The sequence below is a fragment of the Knufia obscura genome, assembly GCF_036327395.1.
Source record: "Knufia obscura strain CCFEE 5817 isolate CBS 148926 chromosome Unknown scaffold_3, whole genome shotgun sequence".
In the NCBI taxonomy this organism is placed as follows: domain Eukaryota; kingdom Fungi; phylum Ascomycota; class Eurotiomycetes; order Chaetothyriales; family Trichomeriaceae; genus Knufia; species Knufia obscura.
Genome location: NW_027042689.1, coordinates 1,723,754 through 1,745,655, shown reverse-complemented (window position 1 = coordinate 1,745,655; position 21,902 = coordinate 1,723,754). Strand labels below are relative to the sequence as shown.

Here is a 21,902-nt window from a genome sequence, read left to right as displayed (position 1 = left end):
ATGTGAGCAACAAACTTGTGGCATTGGTGGGAGATGTCTTCCCGCCTCTGGTCCCACTTGTTTTTATTCGCGTGTTCATACTTGCCAACCTTCATTAGTCTCAACAGACATTGGACAACTGAGTACATTCTTTGCATGATATGCCATCGTTCGAGTGCACGGTATTTCTATGCCTACAACGACGCTTCGTTCCAAAGCTGGCAGAGGCTCGCAAGATTTGATCCGTCGATGGCACGTGCAGTTTCTTCTGGATCTGCAACCTCCACACCTCCTCTGAGGAGCTCCAAGTCTCCGAACGCTCATCCTAGTCCATCACAGAGTTCCAAGAACAGCAGTACCCTGCTTCTCACAACCAGCCCTCCTCCTGAACCCTCAGACCTACTTCAACGTCCTTAGTCACTGGCGTCTTCCGACTCTGACCTGGATGTTTTAATGATCCTTAATGCCGAGTTCGGTACTTCCACAAATGCATCCTGATCGACCCGTTCAGGCCTCAATTCTATGACCCTCTCATGAGTTCGCAAGGCGGCAGCAGCGAGCATATTGAGCTTTGGTCCTAATTTCTTTGCCGCAGCGAGCACATGAGCTGCATCGGTTTTCTTCGCCTGAGCACGATCCGTTTTGTGCCGAAGCTTCACACCTTCGGGAGATTCGATTCTGTCCAAGATCTGCTGTCGCATAGATCTTCTGGCTTCAATAATGGTCTTCGCTCGTGTGTCAAGCCCCATCAGCTGTTGAAGTTCCTGAAGTGTTTCGTCCTGAACCTTCTCTAGCTTCGCAATAGCAGGCACTACGGTGGCTTTGCCAGACTTGCGAAACCAAGCAGCAGCTGGACGGCTTGACTTCTGGACCTCGATCTCGTTTTCGCTGCACTGCCAAACCGCTAGGAGCTGAACGTCGTTAACGAGGTTCGAGCTACGTATGAATATCGTTACCTTCCAGATTCTGAGCTGCCTCTCCAAGTCTTCAGGTCTATTTGTGGCCATACTCCCTTACACAGTTTGAAGGTGATGCGAGCCAGCTGATATGCTTCTTGTTCGGTCAGACAGGAATTGTAGTGTATATTCATGGATGAAAGCAGGACTCTGCTGCTATCAAGATCACAGAAACTGTTGAAACAGTTGTTGTCACGATGTAGAGTGCAAGTGAAGGAAAAGCAGAGCACACCTGATTTCAGACAACCTGAGGTGAAGTAACACCCTTTCTAGTTTCTTTTCGGAGTTGGAAGGTAGATCTGGTTCACTCTGCACAGCATTACAGCTAACGTGTAGTCTCACCCAGTATTGACTCAACCTAGTTCTGTCCTATCCGACTCATACTCTGCTGTGTCGCCGCCAAGTGTCACACTTTCAGCGGTCACAGCCTCATCGCCCTCGTCCTCCTGGGCTTTGAGACGCTTACACCTCTCTAGAGCCTCCTCCGCTCCCTTCAGCAGCTCTTCAGTGTCCAGCTTCCGCTTCGCGCTCATTGAGTACTGTGGATCATCACTCAACTTCTTCATAATGCTCCTGAGCTTCGAAGCATTGTCCTTGCTGACATCGAGTAGCTCTTTAGCTTCGTTCAGCGCCATGTCCCTTGCGTTGATCCGCATAGCCTGCGTAAGCAGAGACAGTTGACGCTTTGCAACAGATTTGAGCTTCGTCTCTGTGTCTTCTGGCGCCCACGATTTGCTCCTTGCGACTGCGTCCTCCAACGATTCTAGCATCGACTTCAGTTCGACCTTTGAGGGTAGCGCGATGCTATATGGATGGCCATCCGACGCTTTGGTTTGCCATGGTGTGGAAGAGTCGCTGTTTAAGCCTGATATCCATTGGGTCTTCTGCTCGAGTTTTGCCGCAAGGTACAGGAGGCTGAACTATTGGTTGTCAGCGTGATGGACCATCCGTGGTGAGGCTTCTACCTGTGCTATCTCGATGTCGTCTTCGAAGACGGGCGTGAAACCGTCGGCCATGTCAATGAGACCAGGTGAGACAGTTGGTGGACAAGTCAGGCTTCCGAATGGCTAATAGATCAGAGATCAAAGAGTTTTGGAGCTGGTAGATCGGAACCAGCATTGATACGAAGAAGAAATGAAAGTTTGATTGTTGTGTCGGTTCACTGCAAGATCAACCTCCGATGAGCCCGCGACTATGCTACTTGGATCACGGTGACCACATTGATGTCCAATACCCTCCGTATGCCATGCCCATAGTGACGCCGTCCATGTCCAGTCATGTGAACCATGATCGATGCCTGTAGGATCTGTTGCCAACACTCAAGTATCCTTCCACCCGCTCTTCCAGTCTATCGTCCACCTTGGTCTCGAGCAGAGACATCACCCATAAGCGTAATGTCCGACATCGCCTCGTCACGGTCTTTGCTGTCCTTAGTCTTGAGTCTCTTACACACAGACAGGATAGCCTCCGCCTGCCTCCCAAGCTCATCCAGATCACGATCGCGCTTTTTTCCGACGTCCTTCTCTGCTCCCTCCTTATCCCAGTCTCGTAGGACTTCCTTAGCTTTCTCTGTCAATTCTGCACACTGTGTCGGAAGCTGCCCAAGTCTCTCTGCCTGTTCGAGCTCTCTGATATGGTTTCTGACGAGCGATATGTTGTCTACCATGGCCGATTCCCCAGCAGTGATCACATTTCCATAGTAGATTCTTCGCAGCAATCCATGGACAGGAGGCGACGCGACAGGCCTTGGTTTCCTCCTGCCCAGGGCGCGAAAGAGATTGCCAGAAACCTGAAGATATGTTTCGAAATCCTGATACGCATTAGGTGAGTTCTATTGTGGTGAAGGCACGACTTACCTTGAGGATTTCTATCTGCTCTCGTATTGGCTTAGTACCGAGTTCGTCCATTATGTAGAACCTGACCGCGGTGTACGGACTGTCGCAGATGGTGATCGATGTACGTCGCAAATACTAAGCTGAAGGAGCCTGTAATTGATCAAGATGGAAGAGTTAGGTGAAAGGAGTTGACGTAGAGCAGGTGACAATCGAAAGAAGTGAAGTCTTCACAATCACACTGTGATATCGAAAACTCTGGACCTGCTGTGGATACCCGGAGATTAGCATTGCAGCACTGAAGCACAGAGAGCATGTATTCCAAGCATTGTATATTGTTACCACATTTGCTGGTCCGGCAGGACCACTGTGAAGAACCTTAACCCAATTCCAATCTCCTACCACAAACCTGTTGTACATAAAGCCGTACCAGCCTCATCCCCAAAACCCAATCCCATCCCATCCACCATGTGCGTTACCCCTTTGGCCCACCCACCACTGCCTCACTCAAAGCCCACTCCCCTCCTGCTTATACACAGCGTCATTATCATACACATCCCAAGCCTTACACTGCCTATCGAAATCCCCCTTCGTCCCCAAATCAATCGTCCCCGCAATATCATCCGCCCTCTCCAAGAACTGCGCACCAAGCCCCAAATCAATATGCCACGCAACATGGCAGTGCATGAGCCAAGCACCAGGGTTATCCGTGACGAACGCAAGAACCATATACCCGTTCGCCGGCAACATCGCAACATCACGACGCGGAGGGTTGACGTAGTTGAGCGATTGTGTATTGTCGAATGTACCCGTTCCCGCACCGAGGACGTAGAAGTCATGGCCGTGGAGGTGCATGGGGTGTGGCTGGGCTGGGGCGCGGGTGGGAACAGCTTGGATGACCCAGAAGGACCACTGGTTGCGGTTGGGGAGGTTGATGAGGTTCATGTTGGGCGGGTAGGTGGTGTTGTTGTCGAGGACGTACTGGAGCGTGGGTTTCTCCCAGGGGGCGTGGATAGCGGTGAAGTTTAGGTTCCATTGGACGACGGATGCGTCTTCGGCTGTGGTGTTTGCGAGGATGGTGAAGTTGACGTTTAGGTTGGAGGAGGCAGGGATGGGGCCGTTGCTGGGCACGTTGAGGGGGACGTAGGGGATGAGATCGGTGTTTGGGTCGAGGCAGTCGTTGGTTGGTGGGGCGTTGTTGCGGGTTGTGGAGCTTGGGGTTGTGTTGTTGGCGCCTTTGTAGGAGAAGATGGATACTGCGTTGGTGACGGCGTTCTTGGAGCAGCCGACTTGGGGGACGACGTGGAACCAGTAGCTGTCGATGGGTTGGTCGGCGTTTATGATGACGTCGTAGCGTTCGCCGATGCCGATGAAGAGCCAGTCTGTTGTGTAGGGGACGATGGGCACGAAGTCCATGACGATGACGGTCATGTTGTGTTTGTCAAGACCGATCTTGAAGTTGTCGTTCGTGCCGGTGTTGATGAGACGGAGTCGGTACTTCTTTCCCTTCTCCATCGTGTTGCGATTGTAAGCTCCGCCACCTTGAGCGTTGACGTTGGTGCCATTGATGAGGACATTGTTGGCTGTAGGATTGCCTTGGATGAGGGCACGTGAGAGCTTATAGATGTTGGAGGCAGCTGTCTCATAGAACCAGTCTTGGACAGTCATAGCACCAAGATCCTCATCGTAGTTGGCAGTAGCTGGACCATCAATGACAATAGGACCGAGTACACCGTCAGAGTATTGTGAGCTGTGGTGGCTATGGTACCAAGAAGTGCCGTATTGTGTGGCAATAAATCTATATGTTCGTGACTGACCAGGCGCAAGCGGGCATTCTACACAACAGCGTCAGCCGGGAGCTATGGTAGTACTCGCGAGTTCATGTAGACTTACCAGTGATACCGTTGGTACCATCCATGGCGTTGGTTTTCCACTGGCGGACGCCATGCCAATGCATGCTTGTGCCATTGTTCTGGAGGCTGTTCTTGACAGTAACAACAATAGTGTCTCCCCAGTTGGCTTTGATGGTCGGTCCGGGAAACTGGCCGTTGATAGCATAGACCGGTCGAGAGACACCATCAGGGGCGAGCGTCAGTTTTTCCACCTCGAGGTTGTATCGAACAGTTCTGCCGGTGTTTGGCCAAGTGGTCTCGGGGTTGCTGTTGATGTCGTAGCCACGAGTCCAGCATGTCCGATTGGTCGCCGAGTTGACGCAGTTGGGTGGAAGCGGTCGTGGTGGCCATGGTCTTCGAAGGTCTGGGTCATCCGGGATGCGCAACAGCTGTGCTGTCCCTGGAACCGGAGTAGCATAAATAAGTTGAATGAGTGACAAGAAAAGAATGATAAACGAATGACGATACATCTTGAATGAGTGGATAGGTCAAATCTGGCCTGATTGAATGAATGAATGTAATCTTCGTGCTTGGGAGACATTTTCTCTCGCGGCAAATTCAGACTGTTATATCATGATGCCGCGACTCCTGAAGCACTGCTACTGTCTTTCGAGAGTCTGCCACCAAATTGATGTCTGAGACGAGTGTGAAAGACACTGGGCAGCAAAATTGCAAGCAAGCATTACCAAAAGGAGGATCAGCATTATTCTCCAGCTTGTTCAACACCACGTGCATACTGTGCAACGTCGAGCATGCTCATCCGCCACAGAGCCAGATTCGGAGCCAATGTCGCACCTCAAGATGGCGTTCTGCCCACTGGAGATGATTCAAACCTCCTATCTGACTGCATATGTAGTCGTCCTTGATGAGAACGCGGAGCAAGCATGCTGTATGAGCTCACGAACTGCGCTAGCTTTCGGGGACGGTGGCAAATAATGGACGAGTAACTAGTAGCAAGCCTTGACCTTCCGCGCAGCACAATAGGTCGAAATTGTTAGCTTGAGCTTTGCTGACTGCCACAGCCATCTGTTCCTCAAACAACCATATCGTGTTTGGTAGTAGTAGCCTGGGAGGTGCAGCCGGTAAAGGCTCGAAACCAATGTCGCTGAGTACGCGTCAGGCACGTGTTCCGTGCGGAAGTCGCGTTCGTGAACAGGCAACGCGGGGGTCGCCCACTGTCCTGATGCGGTATGTGTGGTCGACAGGCATATGATGATCCTGGGTTAGCGAGCCAAAGGTCATTGCCGAAAATGAAAGTGATGTGTCTCGTGGCGAGTGCGAGCGTGGGTCTCGGAGCATGAGAAACAATAACGTTCAGGCTGGATCCAAAGGCTTCCTGCAGAATGGCGGTGAGGCAAGGATTCTGTACTACCTAAGCAGTCTATGGTCCTCTATATCCTCCATTCAACCAATTGCGTGTAGCACGTCCTGTACTGGTATATACTTATGTGCTCCCGGGTAAGCTGTTTTCCTTTCCCCTGTTCGTGTTGAGTACAGCGTCCTGTCGATCATGCTGAGGACTTCATCACGGTCAATTTCATCCTTCAGTGTCATCTTCATGCCAGTCCCGAGAATCCCTTGAATCGAGGAGATAAGTCTGCATCATTCGACGAAGTTGGGGCATCTGGTAGCACACTCGAATAGCCGTATTCGAACGTTGTAAAACATGGCAATCCAGGAACGTGCGCAGGCGTAGCATGGCGACATGAGCATCTTGTAAATCACGGCCGTGGAGTTGACGGAGCACCGCCCTGCGGATTGGTAATACCACTCCTCGCGCTCTCATCTCCTTGTTCGCCCTCCTTTTCTGCTTTGCCGCCATTCTTCTCCCAGTCAAGCCAGCTTCCATTGTAGTTTCCAACCTTCCCACCGAAAGCAGGTCTCGCCTGGCCAGCGAATAGAGCAGCTTGTCTGCTTCGAACACCAGCCTTGCAGTAAAATATGACTTCGTCCTTCTCAGAAGGTCTTGGGAAGCCGAACTTCTCCTCGAAATCCTCCTCGCTCATGAAGAAGGCATCTGGTGCAGAGGAGATGGGGACCGATTTTGCTGTTGGGATCCGGCCTGTCTGTAGAAGCTCGCTTGGCTCGCGGACATCAATGAGAACACGGTTTGGTTGTGGATCGGTGGTCAGGTCGTGGACTTCTTCGTAGGTGTAGGACTTTGGAGGAGCTATTCCGGATGGACTGGGCACTTCTTGTTCTCGGAGTCGATGTTGTACAGAGAAAGCTCGCGAAAACTGTGCTGGTGTTGTCTTTGGCACGCCATTTCTGGGGAGCTTTGAATAGGTCCGCCTTGCCAGGCAGTACGAGGGTTGTGTTGTGTGCAAGGCAGCTTGGGCCGGAGCTCGCTCTATCGAGCGAACAATAGCTCTAGAACTTCTGAGTGCTGCCATTATGATAGTTGTCGCTGCTTCTCAGTTTCGAGTAGGGCTTGCGGTTTACTCAAGACTTATTCTTAACCTGTCTCAACTTTCCGACAAGAAGTTCGTTGACGATGGGTTACACCACCGCAGGAGGGTTATTAGCTTCGACCGTCAGCGACGGTATCTCACGATGACGTAACGTGCTTTAGGAAAGCCAAAGCTGAGCTGGAAATCATTTCCGCTACATAGGGTTGGCCTCGGCATGCTTCAAGACAGGTAAGAAAGTACTTAGGGTCATGACCCCTTCTTCCATGCCTACGAGTTCGCCGAACGTTCATTGCGGACTTCATGGTTTATTGACCAGTGGCATTGGCATCTAGCGGCTATTCAAATAGCATTATTTCTTACTATTAGGCCCAAGATGTTCTTCGAGAAACATCAGGCCATGCCGTGACCCCCTTCAACATTCAGCTACCGGTGGAAATCGAGTTCCGTTGCGCATTTGAGTACATCCTGCCATATCCGTTGCCTTTCACTGCCTTGCCCTCAGTGCTCACTAGATCGTCGGAGTACCCGGGTACTGCCTACGTCCTGCTCCGGTCTTGGCTGATACGGAGGAGGTGGCTGTGCGAAGTTGTCATGCCTCTGGACATCATCCCTTCCACGGTTGGGCGGCCTCTCTGGTGTCATGAATACCAGCGGCACATTGACATGTATCTGGTTCGGGGTGTGTCGCGTTGGTTGGCCATTGAAGTGCTGCGCGAGTCCGTCATGACCCGGCATTGTATGCGTAGGTTCTCCTCCACTTGCTGTATTCACGTTCCCTTCTCTTGCTAGCCCAGGTGTACTCCGATCAGCATAGTACAGACTATCTGCCCCTTCACCATTACGACTTCGCATAGACTCTCCCACAAAACGTCCTCCACCTCTCCACATTTGAGGCTCGATTTCATAAGCATCGCCTGGCCCTCTTTGCCTGAGCGGTGTCTGAATTTCTCGTCTATGACTTCGGCAGGACCACGGTCTTCGAGCGTTCGGCACCATAAGTAGCCAGACCATGATGAACAGAACGACCACGAAGATAGGGAAGATTGCTAGATATGCTGGTGAGAGAAGGTCGAAGGATGTCTGTGGCTCGGTGGTGTTGGCATTCTCCGGCGGAGTGGAAAGGCTCGCTGTGGAGAAGGAATGTGTTGTCTCTATAGGACTTAGAGTTGGTTGAGGTGTGAAAGTGCCTAGAACGACCGGCGCATCGCGCTCATAGATGGCGGTGGTTCGGGTTGGGGAGGTAGCCATGGTCGGCGACACCAACAACATCAAGCTGGTTGTTCTATTGGTGCGTGATCCACTGTCTCGAGTCTCCTGTGTGTGGCACGGTATCGGCATTGAAGAGAGCGCTTGGAAAGTTTCACTGGGAGACGGTCAGCGATGGGTGACGCAAAGATGCAGGTGAGCGAAATGCAGACAGGCAAGTGCGACCCTCACTGTCGGATGGCAAACTATACTGAGGTGCTTGTGATTATGTCTAGCATTAATCTACTACAATAATAGCCGCCTCGTGGGTATCGTACGGTCTATCAAACAATCACCAGACTCCTGGACGTACCCATAGATGCCACCATCGATTCCTGATATTACAGCTGTCTGTACAGATGTGAGATATCGTGCTGGCGTACGGATCTGTTTGCACTTTCATGACTTTCGTCATCTCCGCTTGATGTGTTTGCGGTCTCTGTGCCGTCATAGCAACCTTTCACTGATACAGATTTGTAGAGTATGAACATAACCAGCTTGCAGTGCCATCTCCACGAATGATATTCCTAATACACCTTCCACCCGCTCTAGTCATGGAGGCATTCTCTGCTGCCTTGCCGAGAAGTGTATTAGCACAAGCCATAGCGCGATTATGTTTGCGATGTTATGCAGTCGATAGGCAAACGTCATGCCATAGACAGCAGAATAGACTGCTAACGCAAAGAAGAGTAGATTCGTTGTCCACTTGAACTTCTGTAGCGGTGGCACCATCATTCCACTGGATACTGTCTCGACCAAAAGGATGAAAGGCATAATCGACAGAACGTTATGGTGAGACGAGAAGGGTGTCAGCCAGTGGACAGCCAAGTTGTGAACCCAGACAACAAGGACAGGCAGGTTGATAGGCAGAACCCATAGCATCAATATCAGAATCGAATGTGTATAGTTAAAGAAGTTCATCGCTGCCCCAGTGCGAACATCTTTGGCGTCCTTCAATGCCCGTGCGGCTGTGGCGAACTGGACAAGGCATGCCACAACATACGCGAAAGGGTAGGGTATGATCGTTGCCACTAGAAGTAAGAGTACGATCGTGTTTATGACTCGACGCCTAGGTGTAGCGGCAATCGTTGTGACAGCCGTCTTCTCTTTGATGCTGTCATCGACCTTTACGTAGCCATTCGTGCTCGAGACTAGTGCCAAGATGATGCTGAACCCTTGCAGCAGGCCTAGTACGAGGTAATTGAGAACCACACAGACGCCAACGCTGATCAGTCCACAGAGCGGAACCAGGAACCAGAAAAAAGCCTCCGGCGACCCGAGTAGAAGATCGTTCTGCGAATAGCTCATGGTGCTGTTCGGTTGGTGGGTGAGAGCGCCGGGTGAGGGCGTTTGTGTCGTGGTGAAAGCAGTTGCGAAGAAAGTCATCGAAAGCAGCAAGATTGGCAGTGGCAATCGTAAGCTCTGATCCAGACTGTCGTTGAACGAGATGAAAACGCCTGTGCTATCGTACAACCTGAATTGCTTTCTCAAGACCATTGCCACGATCAGAAGTGGGAATGCAGCGAACACTGTACGGTACCGGATGACTAGCTTTCCCAAGCTACCGGCCCAATCAGGCCTGAGACGGAACTCAAGAGACGAGCTGCAAGTGGGATCGGACCAGACCTGGAAAGAGATTCCACTGTTGATAGCCTCACCTGGTAGGGCTGGCGGCATGAACGGTGCGGTGCCATGCAAACTAATGTCGCCTTCTTTGAAATTGACGAAATATTTGGATTCGTGAGGTGCATCGATGTATTGCCTGAGCAAGGGCGTGAAGAGCTCAGTATCCTTTCGGCAGCCGTGTTGACGTACCTTCAGGTTGTAAGCTAGCAAGGACGACTGTACTGCGGGAATCTTGATGTTTGTCATGAGTGACCTTGTGGACGGTAGCTCAAGATTCACACCACGGAGTAAGAGCATTGGGAGACTCATGTCAACCATAACATCAGAGTCAACATCCGCGTTGAACTCGGCGTGAACCCACCCTTCACTGATCTCGGTACTCTTGTCGACGATGGCTATGAACTGGTATTCTTGAATGTCTCGCAAGTCGTATTGTAGGAATGTAAACGGCGGCGTCTGGTCGAAAGCATTTCTTGATTGGCGGCTGGAGGTAGGTAACGCAACTCCATCGCCAGCTGGGCGCTTGCAGGCCAGTCTTGTCGCACTTGCATCACCATTCGAAAGGTCAACCTCGACTGGAAGTGGCGCGGCAGCGGCATGTCCTGCTATCGGGAAAGCGCTGCAGAACAAGACCTCGATGCGGTCAAAGGATCCATCCACGTGCATGGGCTCGTCCGTCAAAAGCTGAAAGTGCTTGGCGGTCTTGTTGGTGGCAGGCGGCACAGTAAGCAGTCGGGCAGAAGTCTTATCTTGCACGCCAAGACGATGGATCGTTACGCTATCCTTCTTGGTGATAGAAGATCGTGTTTCGTCCCCCAAGGTCAAGAGTACATTATGCTCCTGTGAAGCCAAATGCTTGGGCGCTTCAGCCTCGAGACCAGTCAAGAAACGCTTCCGAAAGACCTTCATCCTGGCGGCGCGGGTGGTAGTCTGCGCAGCTCTTCGCACGTCAACAATCTCATACAGAGATTTGACGATGACTTTCCGGACCTGGTCTGCCCATGTAATTGCTAGGTGGTCCATGCTTGTCCAGACACTTGGCACGGTAGAAGTAAACACTGTAAAGCCATGTGTTTCTGGTACAAGTGAGGATATGCTTGTGTAGTCAGAAGGCACAGTAGTGTCTCGGCCTCCACCGGCTATGGATATAAGGGTGGTCTGTGACAGTGGGTTATTGCTTGACATCTTCTGTGTATATGCATCTCTCCAATACTTGTTGATCTCATTGTAGAGCGTCACAATATCGGCATCGAACGACACAGGAGGTCGAGCATGAGGAGTGGACATGGTGATTATGGTGTTCACAGAGTTGGCTTGATATTTGGTGTTGACCAACACAGTCCTTGCAACAATGCCTCCCATAGAGTGCCCAATAAGTATTACCGAACTGGGATCGGGGAGGTCTGAGTCTCGGTTCAAGCGCTTCGAATCATGATACAGGGACAGTATGTAGGCTATGGCCTCGTTCACATATTCGGCTTGGTCGATGACTGTCTGACCGTGAAAAGCTGCAAGATCCTCGTTGAAGTCGACAGTAAAGAAGTCTAAAGCCCTGATGCCCTCCTCTTGCGCTTTCTGATCGTTCCGATAAGTGTTGTAGTAGTAGCGAGAGGCTTCAGACGAGAGAGATCGGACCTGCTTGTAGCTTCCAGCGTTCCCGGGAATGAACAGTACTGGGGCACCTCTCAATCCAATATTGTCGTGAGTATAGTCGTCCACGCCTTCTTCTCGGTACAAGTACAACGAATACTTGCTGGCAAATCTCGAGTGCTCGGTGTCGAAGCCAGATAGCCGGAGGTAGGTCGGGCTCATCATTGACATGACACATCCTTGCGGTTCGACTTGCAAGTTCAGTGAGGAGTGTACGATGAAGCCCAGCGACAGCAGGGCCAGGAAGGTCGCTATCAGGACGAGCGGCCGCCATGTGAAGGGTCCTGCTGCGCGACTCTTCTGTAGAGTACGCGCCTCGGCGGTTGAGACGTCACCATGCTGACCCTGTTTAGACTTCAGGAGCATTTTCGGTAGCTCCTGCTCGTGAGTGAGCACGGTCACTCACCCTTATCGTCACAGCATCAAGGAGTGGGAGTCGAGCAGGTAGGTGATATGGCGCAGTCTCTGGAAAGATTGGGGCAAGGCTAAAGCACTGACCGGAACGCGCACCACCAGAAAGCTTGTCTCGGATGCTAATCATTAGCGGCCAAATCTCGAGATTCTAGACAAGAGACAGGCGAATACAAGTATTGCGAGTAGCGGTTCATGGTTTCATTCACTGCACAGTCCCGTCGTCTCCTGGTATTGCTATTCAGCAATATCTCCAGGATACCAGAAGAGCCTACGCAAATCGAGACAGGGTAACCTACACATAAATCGCTTCAATCTTGCTCCAGCCGTTATTGTGGCATACGGTCTATGCAAAAGAGAGCAGAGCAAGACACAACACGACGTGGCTCCCTCATCTTTATGCTCTTCCCACCATTGACTCGTGCTGTAATGCGTTATCTAGGTACGGCGAACATGGCTGACATCGGATAACTGCAAGGTGACAAGGCGTTAGCCTATACTTGACTAGTAACCAATAAAGCCCATGTTGTCGTGCCAACAAGAAAGTCAACATTTAGTGCCATCTTGTCGAACAACCCTTGCTCATATGACGAGCCCACCTTCTGTGCACGTCCACTCTCACATTCCACACAAGCTCACAGAGATCAGCTTGCGACCGTAGGCAGTCTCGATTGTGGTCAGGATGGGTGTCGAGCCTCCTTTCATCTACGACAGGCTGTCGTCGTACACATTCGGTGGCCCTACTACTAGAGGCTTCAACCCGAGAGCTGCCACTCACGCTTCCTGGACGCCGAAACAGCCCAGGCCCCAGCAAGATGGCCCGCTCGTCAATTTCAACAGACATCCTGACTCGGTAAGCTATAGCCCCACGAGTGTTGAACTGCAGCGTTGCTGACGAGAATATTCTAGTACTGCCAGTCACCCTATGGCAATACGAATTACATACCGATGAACCCAAAGACGAAGGGCCGTGTCTACCTAGCATGGAGAACTCAGAGGATTCTACGGATCTTAGCACTGCTTGGGGCATTGGGAGCAGTATTCTGCATCATCACAATCAGAAAGACATCAACATCAGTCGGCTGGATCATAAGAGTTGGCCCTGCCATTGCTCTTGCTCATACCCTTTATGCAACCTACTTCCTCTGCAGAGGCGCCAACAGCAGACCACCTGCATCATGCGCGAGCTACCAGATGTTCGCTGGCTTGATTGATACAGGGCTTCTGCCTTTCTTCGTCATCTCCTGCTATATGGCCACTATGGACTACACATCGAATGCATATGGATGGACCACTGTGTTCAACGACAAGGACCTTGACTACAAGATCATACAGGCTTTCATGATCCTGTGCGCATCCGTGGGTGGTCTGTTTGTGATTTCTCTGATCCTCGACATCTACCTGGCGGTCACATATCGCAAAATATCGAACCTACCACCCGATGCGAACCCGCTAGCAGAGAAGGACAATTTGACCGGCGCAGGCCGAACGCACAAGCGCAACAAGTCGGAGCTTATGCACGAAAAGCACATGAGTAACTCAACGCTCGCATCGCAGCGCTTCTCTGAGATAAGTCAAGCTGGGCCAGGCAGTAGACGTGTCCCCTTCAAGCACACCAGAACCGAGTCCGTGGACAGAGATTCATTCTCGATCAAAAAAGACTTTTTCCACGAAGTCAGAGATCCCTACAGCGCTCGGGCTTCCATGTCTCAAGACCGAGATGATCCAGCACTGTCCAGACCATCTTCTGCTGTCACTCCTGCTGCAAATGCCCGACCAGCAGGTGTGGGCCTCGAACACAAACCAGCACGTTCATCAAATCTCTCTCGTCCAATGTCACCTGGTAGACGGGACTCCTGGCTATCATACTCGAACTACGAAGGACTGCCCGCAGAGATGAGCGACTACCCCCAGCATGAACCCCAAAGCCAGTTCCGAACAATGTCCCCCGTATCCGTCATGACCGACCACGAAAACCAACTCATGCAAAACATCTCATGTCCGCCGACATCTTACCGACCCGTCACCGCCCCAGCCCAACAGCAACAACCAGCCATCCACTTCGACCAAGAAAACGGCATACCAAGCCCAGAACAACTCAGCCTCGCTCTACCCCCAGCATACACCCCACCCAAGATGAAACGCAGCCGCGAACCACTAGGCATGAACCCCCCAACCCCAGTCAAGCAGCACCACAACGACGAAGGTCTTGGACCCCGGCCCCTGTCCATATCAGGATCAGGCTCAATCTCAGGCTCAGGCTACGCAACACCACCACGCCAAGCCCTCCGCGAAGCAGACGGCAACTCCGTCATGTTCCACACGCCCGCCTCCCGCCCCGCCAGCTTCGTCGGCAGCGGCACTAAGTCACGCTTCTACGGGAATCTGCGCAGCAGCGTCGGTGGCTCCCCAACACGCAACACCCACGGTGAATTCGAGGTCGAGATCGACGACCTCCAACGCAGCGATACAACCAAGTCAGGCGAAAGCGGCAACTTCGAGGTGTACGCTTCAGATGAAGACGACGAGTACGATCCGTATAACGTCAACAGTGGCCCACAACACGGAGCGCCGATCGTGATCGCGCAGCTGGCGCCTGGTCAGCAGCGACAGGTTTCGACCTCGACTGGGTATGATGCGCACAATGGGTATGCGGGTCTTGATCCTGAGTTTGCAGGTGCTATTCCACGGAGGAGGGAGGTCAGTGGGAAGGTGGCGGAGGAGGGGAGGAGTTATGAGTTTTCTACTTCGACGGCTAATTTGCAGATGAAGCCTGGGGCTGCTGGGTGGGCGAGGTTTAAGGGGTTGTGAGAGCCGACGGCATGAGGATGACGGATGAAAGGATGGATCATGTACAGATAGACGCGGTATGTGGTATGTGAGGATGATTGATCGAATGGCTTGGCAGTTGCATGATGATTTGAGCACGAGGAGCTCTGGAGTTGGACCAAGTAACAAAAGCTTGTGGGATGTTTTATTGGTTGCTTTTGGGTAGTAGATAGGACAGGATGTAGCAATTGATGTTCTTGAATTCACAGGTCAACTGTATCTTCTTGAGGAAGGGAGGAGGGTTCGTCAATCTGGCTGGAGCATAGTTAGCACAATTTCACTCCTCAAGAATTTCTGGCATCGGGTTCGTGTCGAAGCCTGGAAGAGACCTTGAATACACCGGAGGATGTTTGATCTTCTTCTCGAGCCACGGGAGTGCTTTGGTGGAGGATGTCAAAAGGATAATTCAGACTTTCGATGCTACATTCCCTTCCTTCGTCAAGCCTTAGGCACGCAATCATGTCTGCGCAAGTCAGCGTGAACAACCCCAAGTCTTGAAATGTACATCGCAGATTTCGTTCTCGGACCCGCGCCAATCTTTTGAAATGCTCATGATTTGCATTTCTTTGTATCTGCTTCCGTGGTCCATGCTTTTGATGTACACCAGATAGCCTCGCCTAGAATGAACATACCATGTTCTGGGTAGACGGTTCCCAGCCGTACATTTCGCAATGTTCTCGCCCCGATCCCTATGCAACACCGCTCACTATATACTCAATGCCATGATAGAGTTGACTATATCGTTGCCGTTGTCCTTCAGAGCTTTGACAGCTTTCTTCCTCGAGACACTAGCTTGAGTCATGACGAGCTCGATGTCCTTCTGCTCAAGACCTGAGTCGTCGACCTCTTCGTCGTCATCGTCCTCCTCTTCTACCTTCTTTTCCTCGGCCTTCTCCTTGCCCTTGGAGTCGGAGTGGTCGTGGCCAGCGTGGTCGCCGGAAGCGCCAGCAGCTTCTTGGGCGGCGAGCTGTTGAGCGGCTGCGGCTTGTTGTTGGGAGTTGAGGTCTTCGATCTTGGCTTCACCGAAGATGCTGCGACGTGTTAGTTGTCTGTGCAGAGGTATGCTCTAGGTTGGCTTACATGTAGGTGTTGCTTGAAGGAGACTTGTAGACGTCTGGGTTGGAGATGACGAAGAGGATCTGTCATTTTGTCAGCGACTGTTCGCTATTGTATGGTCTTACAGCAGCTCTCATGAAACTGTCTACAAGCACCTGTGGTATGCACTCACTCCCTTTGGTCGTCTCAAGGTGACTCGTGTAATGCCTGGGATATGCTTCAAGCCGAGCTTGCCAATAGCCTTTCGTGCCTTCTTCTCGTTTCGGCTGTGGACAGCTACTTGGGAACCAGCTGGGATGTTGGCATCGCCCTCTTCGGCACCCTCGTCAGAGTCGGAAGAGTCGGAAGCATCCTCGGCTGTGGTCTTCTTGGTCTCCTCGTGGTCATCAGGAAGCTCTTCAATGCGCGATTCGGACATGATTGCGGTAGTTTAGAGGAGTAGTAAAGTTGAGCTGCAGGGAAGTGATTAGTCGACGGTTGAGCTAGGTGATGGCGCGGTTGTAATCTCTACGACAAGCAGTTGCGCAAGATTGAGTAGTGGTTGCTTACAGGTTGAATATGGGTTGATAGTAATGTGCTTGCGAGCGAGCTTCGTGTTTGCTATGTAAATCCCGCCGTGGTGCGAGCGGGTCTTGGCGTTTTCATTGCGGAGGCCCCCAGGACTACGGTACATCTCTCTAGTACTACACGAGAACTGCTATATCACAACATGTAGTGCATTTGCTACAAAGGAGAGCCCCTCCTACTGGGACACCGCATGTGCCAGAGGACGCGGAATCGATACGTGGAAAAGTAATGGTATTTCGTGCCAGTGGTTTAGATATCGTACCACAAATCAATGCGCCCACCACTTATGCACAAGCCGAAGTTGTCGTTCAGGGCATTTGGAAGTGCCTGAAGATATCGGAGTTCTCTGTTCTTTCAGAGCAGCATCGTCTCTATAACTGAGCTCTGATACTGCTAGCATCGTACATCCTGCTAAGCTTGGGTATCGCTTTTTCTGTGCACGACATGCCGTCCTCACCACACCATATCTCGCTGAACATCGAATAAACGTTTATGCCTTGGCAGATGCTCGGATCTTTGCGAATGCCTTTTGCGTCTCGAAGTTGGCCTGCATCGTTCATGTTAGCATTGCTGTCTCCCATTTGATCGCCAGGGCTGCATTTGTCTAGCCTGCACTGACCTGCTTCTTGTATCGCATGACCTTGAATCGCTCAAAGTCTGACAGGTTTCTCCTCCTCTCCTGCTGATCTCTCTTCTTTGCCCACGACGACTCAGCCCACTTCTTGTCGATCTCCTCCTTCTCCCAGAACTTAGCGAGTGCTCCAGTTCCGGCGGCCTTGGGTAGTTTGGGAATAACGAAAGCTGTGAGAGAGACGGCGCTGAGAGCAATTGGGGTTCTGGGGCATCGTCGTGCTTCGTCCTTGGTTGGTCCGTCAATGAGAACCTGCGCAATGTGAGTCCATGCTATTGTTTGCCTGCGCCTATCCAACGTACTCTGCCGGGATCTATTATCTCGACGATGGCGCCGAGTCTGCCCTCGTGTGGACCGCTTCGGATGTAGACGATTCTGCCAACCTCGACCAGCTTCCAGCCAGCGGGCTTGATATCTGCGTTGGACGTCATTTCGAGGGTATCACTGGTTGTGTCGTTGATCTGGCAGCTAACCACAGGAATTGCAAGAAGTCGTCGACGCAAATCCGCGAGTTGGAGTTGCGGCGAAGAGAATTGGGTCACTGGTGTGCGCCAAGCCATGTTGGCCTGATAATCTAAATTCACCAGGCACTTATTCTTGGCGCGACTCTAGAGTTTCAAGCTCGCGTTTTTCCTTCGAGCTCACCACAACCTTTGTCTTCGCTGATTCTATCTACATGTTCTGGTCGAAACGCTGCTGAGAATCTTGCGAATTCGTCACGACCACGGCATGTTCGCGATGTAAGCACCCTCCTCACCCCTTCCCACCTCACACCTGATGAACATAATTTGCGATTGATTCAAGTCACTGGAGGCTCTCGCCTGGGTCTCAAACAGGTCTTGAAACTTGATAATTCATTCTTACATATTCTGATTGCGACTCACACACACTTCAACATGGAAACGCACCGAGAAGCAATGCTAACAGAGAAGCAGTTCCTAGTCACGAAAGTCCGCGGCTCGCAAACATACACCCACAATCATGTGTAGCGCTGTTATGGTAAGTCAACAACTCTTTCCTTCCTTTTGTTCCGGTGACGAAAACTTTGCACTAGATAGTATATGATCTTTGACATGATCGTACCCCAATCACCAAGATCTCCGAGGAACCACATCAATCAGCATCTTGCTTCTGACTTGTGAAGACATTCGCTAACTTGCGTAAAGTAGGACATTACTCTCACGCCAACTACGTTGCCCTACAACAACGCTTGCTTCTGTGCTTGCTGACGTACACTCCCATAACTACCGATGGTCGATCGTAAGCCTGTGTCTCACCTTGAACCTGTGGTCCATATGCGGTTTGCATGCTGAGTTCCGTACATGCCACTGCCAGCCGTGACCACGCCGCCTTCGCCATGTTGCAGCACCACCTACCCTCATGCGGAAATTTTGTGAGCTTCGTTGTACAACCAAATCACTTTGACAGATGGAGCTCTTGCCGCTTCGAAGGAGATGGGATTCAAGGACGTAGAAAATTCGAAATGGGCTTCAATGCACTACGGCAGTCCCCCACTCTGGTTGCCTATCATGTTCCGACGATTAACAGCTGCTCTTGAACTTAGTGTAAGAGATGAGGGTTGAAATGAAGGAGATGGCGAACGGGAAATATCACAGATGTATGCAGGTCCCCGTCAAGATAGCCGAAGGCCGGAGAATGGCCAGGGAGTTTGTACGACGTATGAGGTAGAAGCTGTGACAGGGGTTCCACGTGAGGAAGCCGCTCCAATCTCAACGACAGCAATTGTGGGAAGGGTTCGAGAAGCCATGGAACGTGCTTGCCTGTCGTATCTCTGAAACACGGGTCGTGCTACCCACCTTCATCAACGGCTGGAAACCCACGCGTTTGCTGACTTGACACTTCATACTATGGTATGTTGTGCCGCATACACTGACAGCAAAAAAGAAGCCCGTCGTTCGTGAAGATGAGCATGAGCACAGGCTACACCTCTGGCAGTTGATGAATCCATTTCTTCCAATCTCAAGTATGGGGCGTCCTCCCAAATCGACTTTGCACGTGAAGAGGGTTCGTATGCATATCCCTCGTGGCAATTCCCTCAGTTGTCGAACATCTTCACTCACTTTCACTATAGCTGAGCTCGCCAAACCTGTCATTCCGACTTTTGCACAACGATCTTCCTCACTCATGCTGCAGGCCAGCTGATAATTTTGTTCTGGCTACATCGCTTACCTGCATCATTATACACACCAACTTGTACATAGTACATACACCACCCACGAATAGCCGGCAAGATGGTTTTCGCCAATGGCTATAGCATGGATCCAAGAGCTGGATTCAACGATGACACCCTCGGATGGATTTACATTTCTATCGCCATTCTCTGGACTATCATCCTGCTCATGGGCGTCACCTTCCTCGTCTCCAAGCGCGACCTACCATTCCTACGAATACGAAACGTACCTCTTGCAGTCAGCGCCGTTGCGACCCTCCACGTCTACTGGGTCCTCTGTATGATAGCATATGTCCTTCATGTCTACTTCCCTTGCGCCACCGAATTCTGGATCATGAGCCTATATCTACCTCTTGGCATGGCGCTCTTCCAGGCTTGCAATACCCAACTATTACATATTGCAGAGGTACAGCGAAAGTATACCAGTGATACTGCAGATTTGGGACAGAAGAAGGATGCGGGCATGAAGAATGTTGGCGGTTGGCGCAGAATCTTGAAATATTCTCAGGTCGAGAATCGTGTCAGAAGAACAATGACGTTCATCGCATATGCGATGACTGTTCAGGTAAGCCAACTTCCTGAAGATAGGTGTGTAGCTCACAATGCGCTAGGTCGCCGTGGCTATGCTCATCTTCCTTGCCTCGCGGAAGTTCCATCCTGGCTTTGGCTTTGTAGGGACTGATTGGGATCATTTCAAAAATGGTGACCCTGAATGCGACGCCCTGAAACAGAAATACCACACACACTACCACTACCCAGGGACCGACGACTATCCAGCGGTTGATGACACGAGCACATGTGGCGCAGCAGTCAAACTTGCTTGTCGACGAGGTTGGGAATGGTAAGGATGCTTGCCCTGGTCTACGCCGCCACGCTTACGCCTTACAGGATCCCCTCCATCATCTGGCAATTCTTCTGGTCATGGTGCTATGCTCCGTATCTACTATGGCAGGTACGCGACATTCACGATGTCCACGGTTGGCGCAATCAAACCGTCTACTGCTGTTTCGTTGGGTATGTATCAGAGCAGGTAGGTCAGGTATAGATGACTAACACGGGAACAGCTTGTTCGCTACGCCTATGTGGCTCTTCGCTCTCTACATCCCAAACATGTATATCATAGACCGCTACTTCATACCTCCGCTATGGTCAGTCTATGTTCCTCCCTTCACAACTCTTACTGACTCCCACCAGGTTCGCGCCGTCCATATTTCTCATCGAAGCTTTCTTGATATTCGTTCCTTGCTATCAAGTCCTCAACAATAATCGGCTCCAATCTGACACTCTCGAAGTCATCGCCGAATGGGAGTGCAAGAACAATGGCAGCTCGATTGGTGCAGACACGATGCAATCAATGTCAAAGGTGTCCCAAAAACCGACAACAAATAGCACAGCTAGTAGCAGAAGAGGAGAGATGTACACCATGACCGCTCTGGAGTCCGCGATCCGCACCAACCCACAGCCGCTTCTAATATTCGCTGCTACCAAAGACTTCTCTGGCGAGAATATCTCCTTCCTTACCAAAGTCCTCGATTGGAAACGCAACTGGTCACCATCCTCACCCTCCCACACTGGCTTCCTCCGCCGTCCCTCCGTCCACGAAATCAACAACAAAGGCCTTCAGCGCCAACAGTTCAAGCGCGCAGTTGACATCTACGGCTCTTACGTCTCCCCTAAGTACTCCGACTACCCGATCAACCTTTCTCACGCCCACCTCAAGGAACTGGAAGCAGTCTTCGGCGGCGCAACCCTAATGCTCCACAGCCACAAGTTCGACGACTCGGACAACAACAGCGCTACACCCTTCGACATACCCAGCTTCAATCTCCGCATCTGGCCCAGCAGCAACTCCAACAACTCCTCCTCTCACAACGACATAGAAAGTGGCAACGGCAACAGCGGCACCTCAATCCACTCCCAAAAGACCGCACACACCAATGGCACAGACCACAGCACAGACTTCATCCTTCAGAGCACAGAATACAACGCTAACAAGCGCGAGACAATCCTTCAAACCTACGAGATGACCAACACCGCAACCGAGCAATTGCCAGATTACATACCTGTACCGCGCGGCTTCGGTCCAGGTGTATTCGACCGAGCAGAAGAGAGCATAAAGTACATGGTGCTGACTAACACCTGGCCGAAATTCGTTAATGCCGGCTATGCAAATGTCGGCATCGAGAAGAAATCGTTCTTGCAGGATGTGAAGGGCCGATTCCTCGCGAAACGTGGTTGACGCGATTGATGCAGGGTCGAGAGGAGACAGTATTATCGCAGACGATACAAGAGAGAAAACCAGAAGAACATACACTAATACTTGAAATTGTGGATACGAATGAGATGATGGATATGGATGGATAATGAGGAAATGGAAGAATGTGCTTGAAGAAATGTCAGATAGATATGCGCTTTCTGGGTTACGGTCAACACTTCCAGATAACTCATTGCCAGCATGTTCGCGGCTTGAGAGAGCATACATAGCGTGAGCAATCAGGTAGCATAGCATAACATGGCCTAGCATTCTAGCACAAGATTGTTCGTGATAGGCTTTTTCAAACAATTCCTCTGCGCCGCATACTCTACCAATGGTATAGTGGAGATGATGGCTCAGACGTCTCTTGTC

At 51.3% G+C, this 21,902-nt stretch overlaps 10 protein-coding genes across 10 annotated transcripts; 2 read left to right on the top strand and 8 right to left on the bottom strand.

Moving 5' to 3' along the window:
• Positions 1-392: 392 nt before the first annotated feature.
• PMZ80_003717 (uncharacterized protein) lies at positions 393-1,951 on the bottom strand (the record flags this gene model as incomplete). The annotated part of the gene is made up of 3 exons (XM_064872145.1): positions 393-915; positions 1,320-1,855; positions 1,901-1,951. The coding sequence occupies 3 exons, from the start codon at positions 1,949-1,951 to the stop codon at positions 393-395; spliced, it is 1,110 nt and encodes a 369-aa protein (XP_064732525.1).
• A 332-nt stretch (positions 1,952-2,283) lies between these two features.
• PMZ80_003716 (uncharacterized protein) lies at positions 2,284-2,842 on the bottom strand (the record flags this gene model as incomplete). The annotated part of the gene is made up of 2 exons (XM_064872144.1): positions 2,284-2,745; positions 2,792-2,842. The coding sequence occupies 2 exons, from the start codon at positions 2,840-2,842 to the stop codon at positions 2,284-2,286; spliced, it is 513 nt and encodes a 170-aa protein (XP_064732524.1).
• Positions 2,843-3,274: 432 nt separating this feature from the next.
• On the bottom strand, positions 3,275-5,129 carry lcc1 (laccase, multicopper oxidase, benzenediol:oxygen oxidorectuctase; the record flags this gene model as incomplete). The annotated part of the gene is made up of 2 exons (XM_064872143.1): positions 3,275-4,602; positions 4,661-5,129. The coding sequence occupies 2 exons, from the start codon at positions 5,127-5,129 to the stop codon at positions 3,275-3,277; spliced, it is 1,797 nt and encodes a 598-aa protein (XP_064732523.1).
• A 1,251-nt stretch (positions 5,130-6,380) lies between these two features.
• Positions 6,381-7,052, bottom strand: RDL2 (Thiosulfate sulfurtransferase rdl2, mitochondrial; the record flags this gene model as incomplete). Its single annotated transcript, XM_064872142.1, has 1 exon — positions 6,381-7,052. The coding sequence occupies one exon, from the start codon at positions 7,050-7,052 to the stop codon at positions 6,381-6,383; it is 672 nt and encodes a 223-aa protein (XP_064732522.1).
• A 516-nt stretch (positions 7,053-7,568) lies between these two features.
• PMZ80_003713 (uncharacterized protein) lies at positions 7,569-8,318 on the bottom strand (the record flags this gene model as incomplete). The annotated part of the gene is made up of 1 exon (XM_064872141.1): positions 7,569-8,318. One exon carries the CDS (start codon positions 8,316-8,318, stop codon positions 7,569-7,571), a length of 750 nt encoding a protein of 249 aa, XP_064732521.1.
• Positions 8,319-8,867: 549 nt separating this feature from the next.
• On the bottom strand, positions 8,868-11,957 carry BST1 (GPI inositol deacylase; the record flags this gene model as incomplete). The annotated part of the gene is made up of 1 exon (XM_064872140.1): positions 8,868-11,957. The coding sequence occupies one exon, from the start codon at positions 11,955-11,957 to the stop codon at positions 8,868-8,870; it is 3,090 nt and encodes a 1,029-aa protein (XP_064732520.1).
• A 727-nt stretch (positions 11,958-12,684) lies between these two features.
• On the top strand, positions 12,685-14,813 carry PMZ80_003711 (uncharacterized protein; the record flags this gene model as incomplete). The annotated part of the gene is made up of 2 exons (XM_064872139.1): positions 12,685-12,855; positions 12,912-14,813. 2 exons carry the CDS (start codon positions 12,685-12,687, stop codon positions 14,811-14,813), a joined length of 2,073 nt encoding a protein of 690 aa, XP_064732519.1.
• A 724-nt stretch (positions 14,814-15,537) lies between these two features.
• On the bottom strand, positions 15,538-16,305 carry EGD2 (GAL4 enhancer protein; the record flags this gene model as incomplete). Its single annotated transcript, XM_064872138.1, has 3 exons — positions 15,538-15,862; positions 15,912-15,970; positions 16,060-16,305. The coding sequence occupies 3 exons, from the start codon at positions 16,303-16,305 to the stop codon at positions 15,538-15,540; spliced, it is 630 nt and encodes a 209-aa protein (XP_064732518.1).
• Positions 16,306-16,944: 639 nt separating this feature from the next.
• PMZ80_003709 (uncharacterized protein) lies at positions 16,945-17,516 on the bottom strand (the record flags this gene model as incomplete). The annotated part of the gene is made up of 3 exons (XM_064872137.1): positions 16,945-17,001; positions 17,074-17,337; positions 17,388-17,516. The coding sequence occupies 3 exons, from the start codon at positions 17,514-17,516 to the stop codon at positions 16,945-16,947; spliced, it is 450 nt and encodes a 149-aa protein (XP_064732517.1).
• A 1,821-nt stretch (positions 17,517-19,337) lies between these two features.
• Positions 19,338-21,515, top strand: PMZ80_003708 (uncharacterized protein; the record flags this gene model as incomplete). Its single annotated transcript, XM_064872136.1, has 5 exons — positions 19,338-19,841; positions 19,888-20,117; positions 20,165-20,290; positions 20,341-20,424; positions 20,471-21,515. The coding sequence occupies 5 exons, from the start codon at positions 19,338-19,340 to the stop codon at positions 21,513-21,515; spliced, it is 1,989 nt and encodes a 662-aa protein (XP_064732516.1).
• Positions 21,516-21,902: the final 387 nt, after the last annotated feature.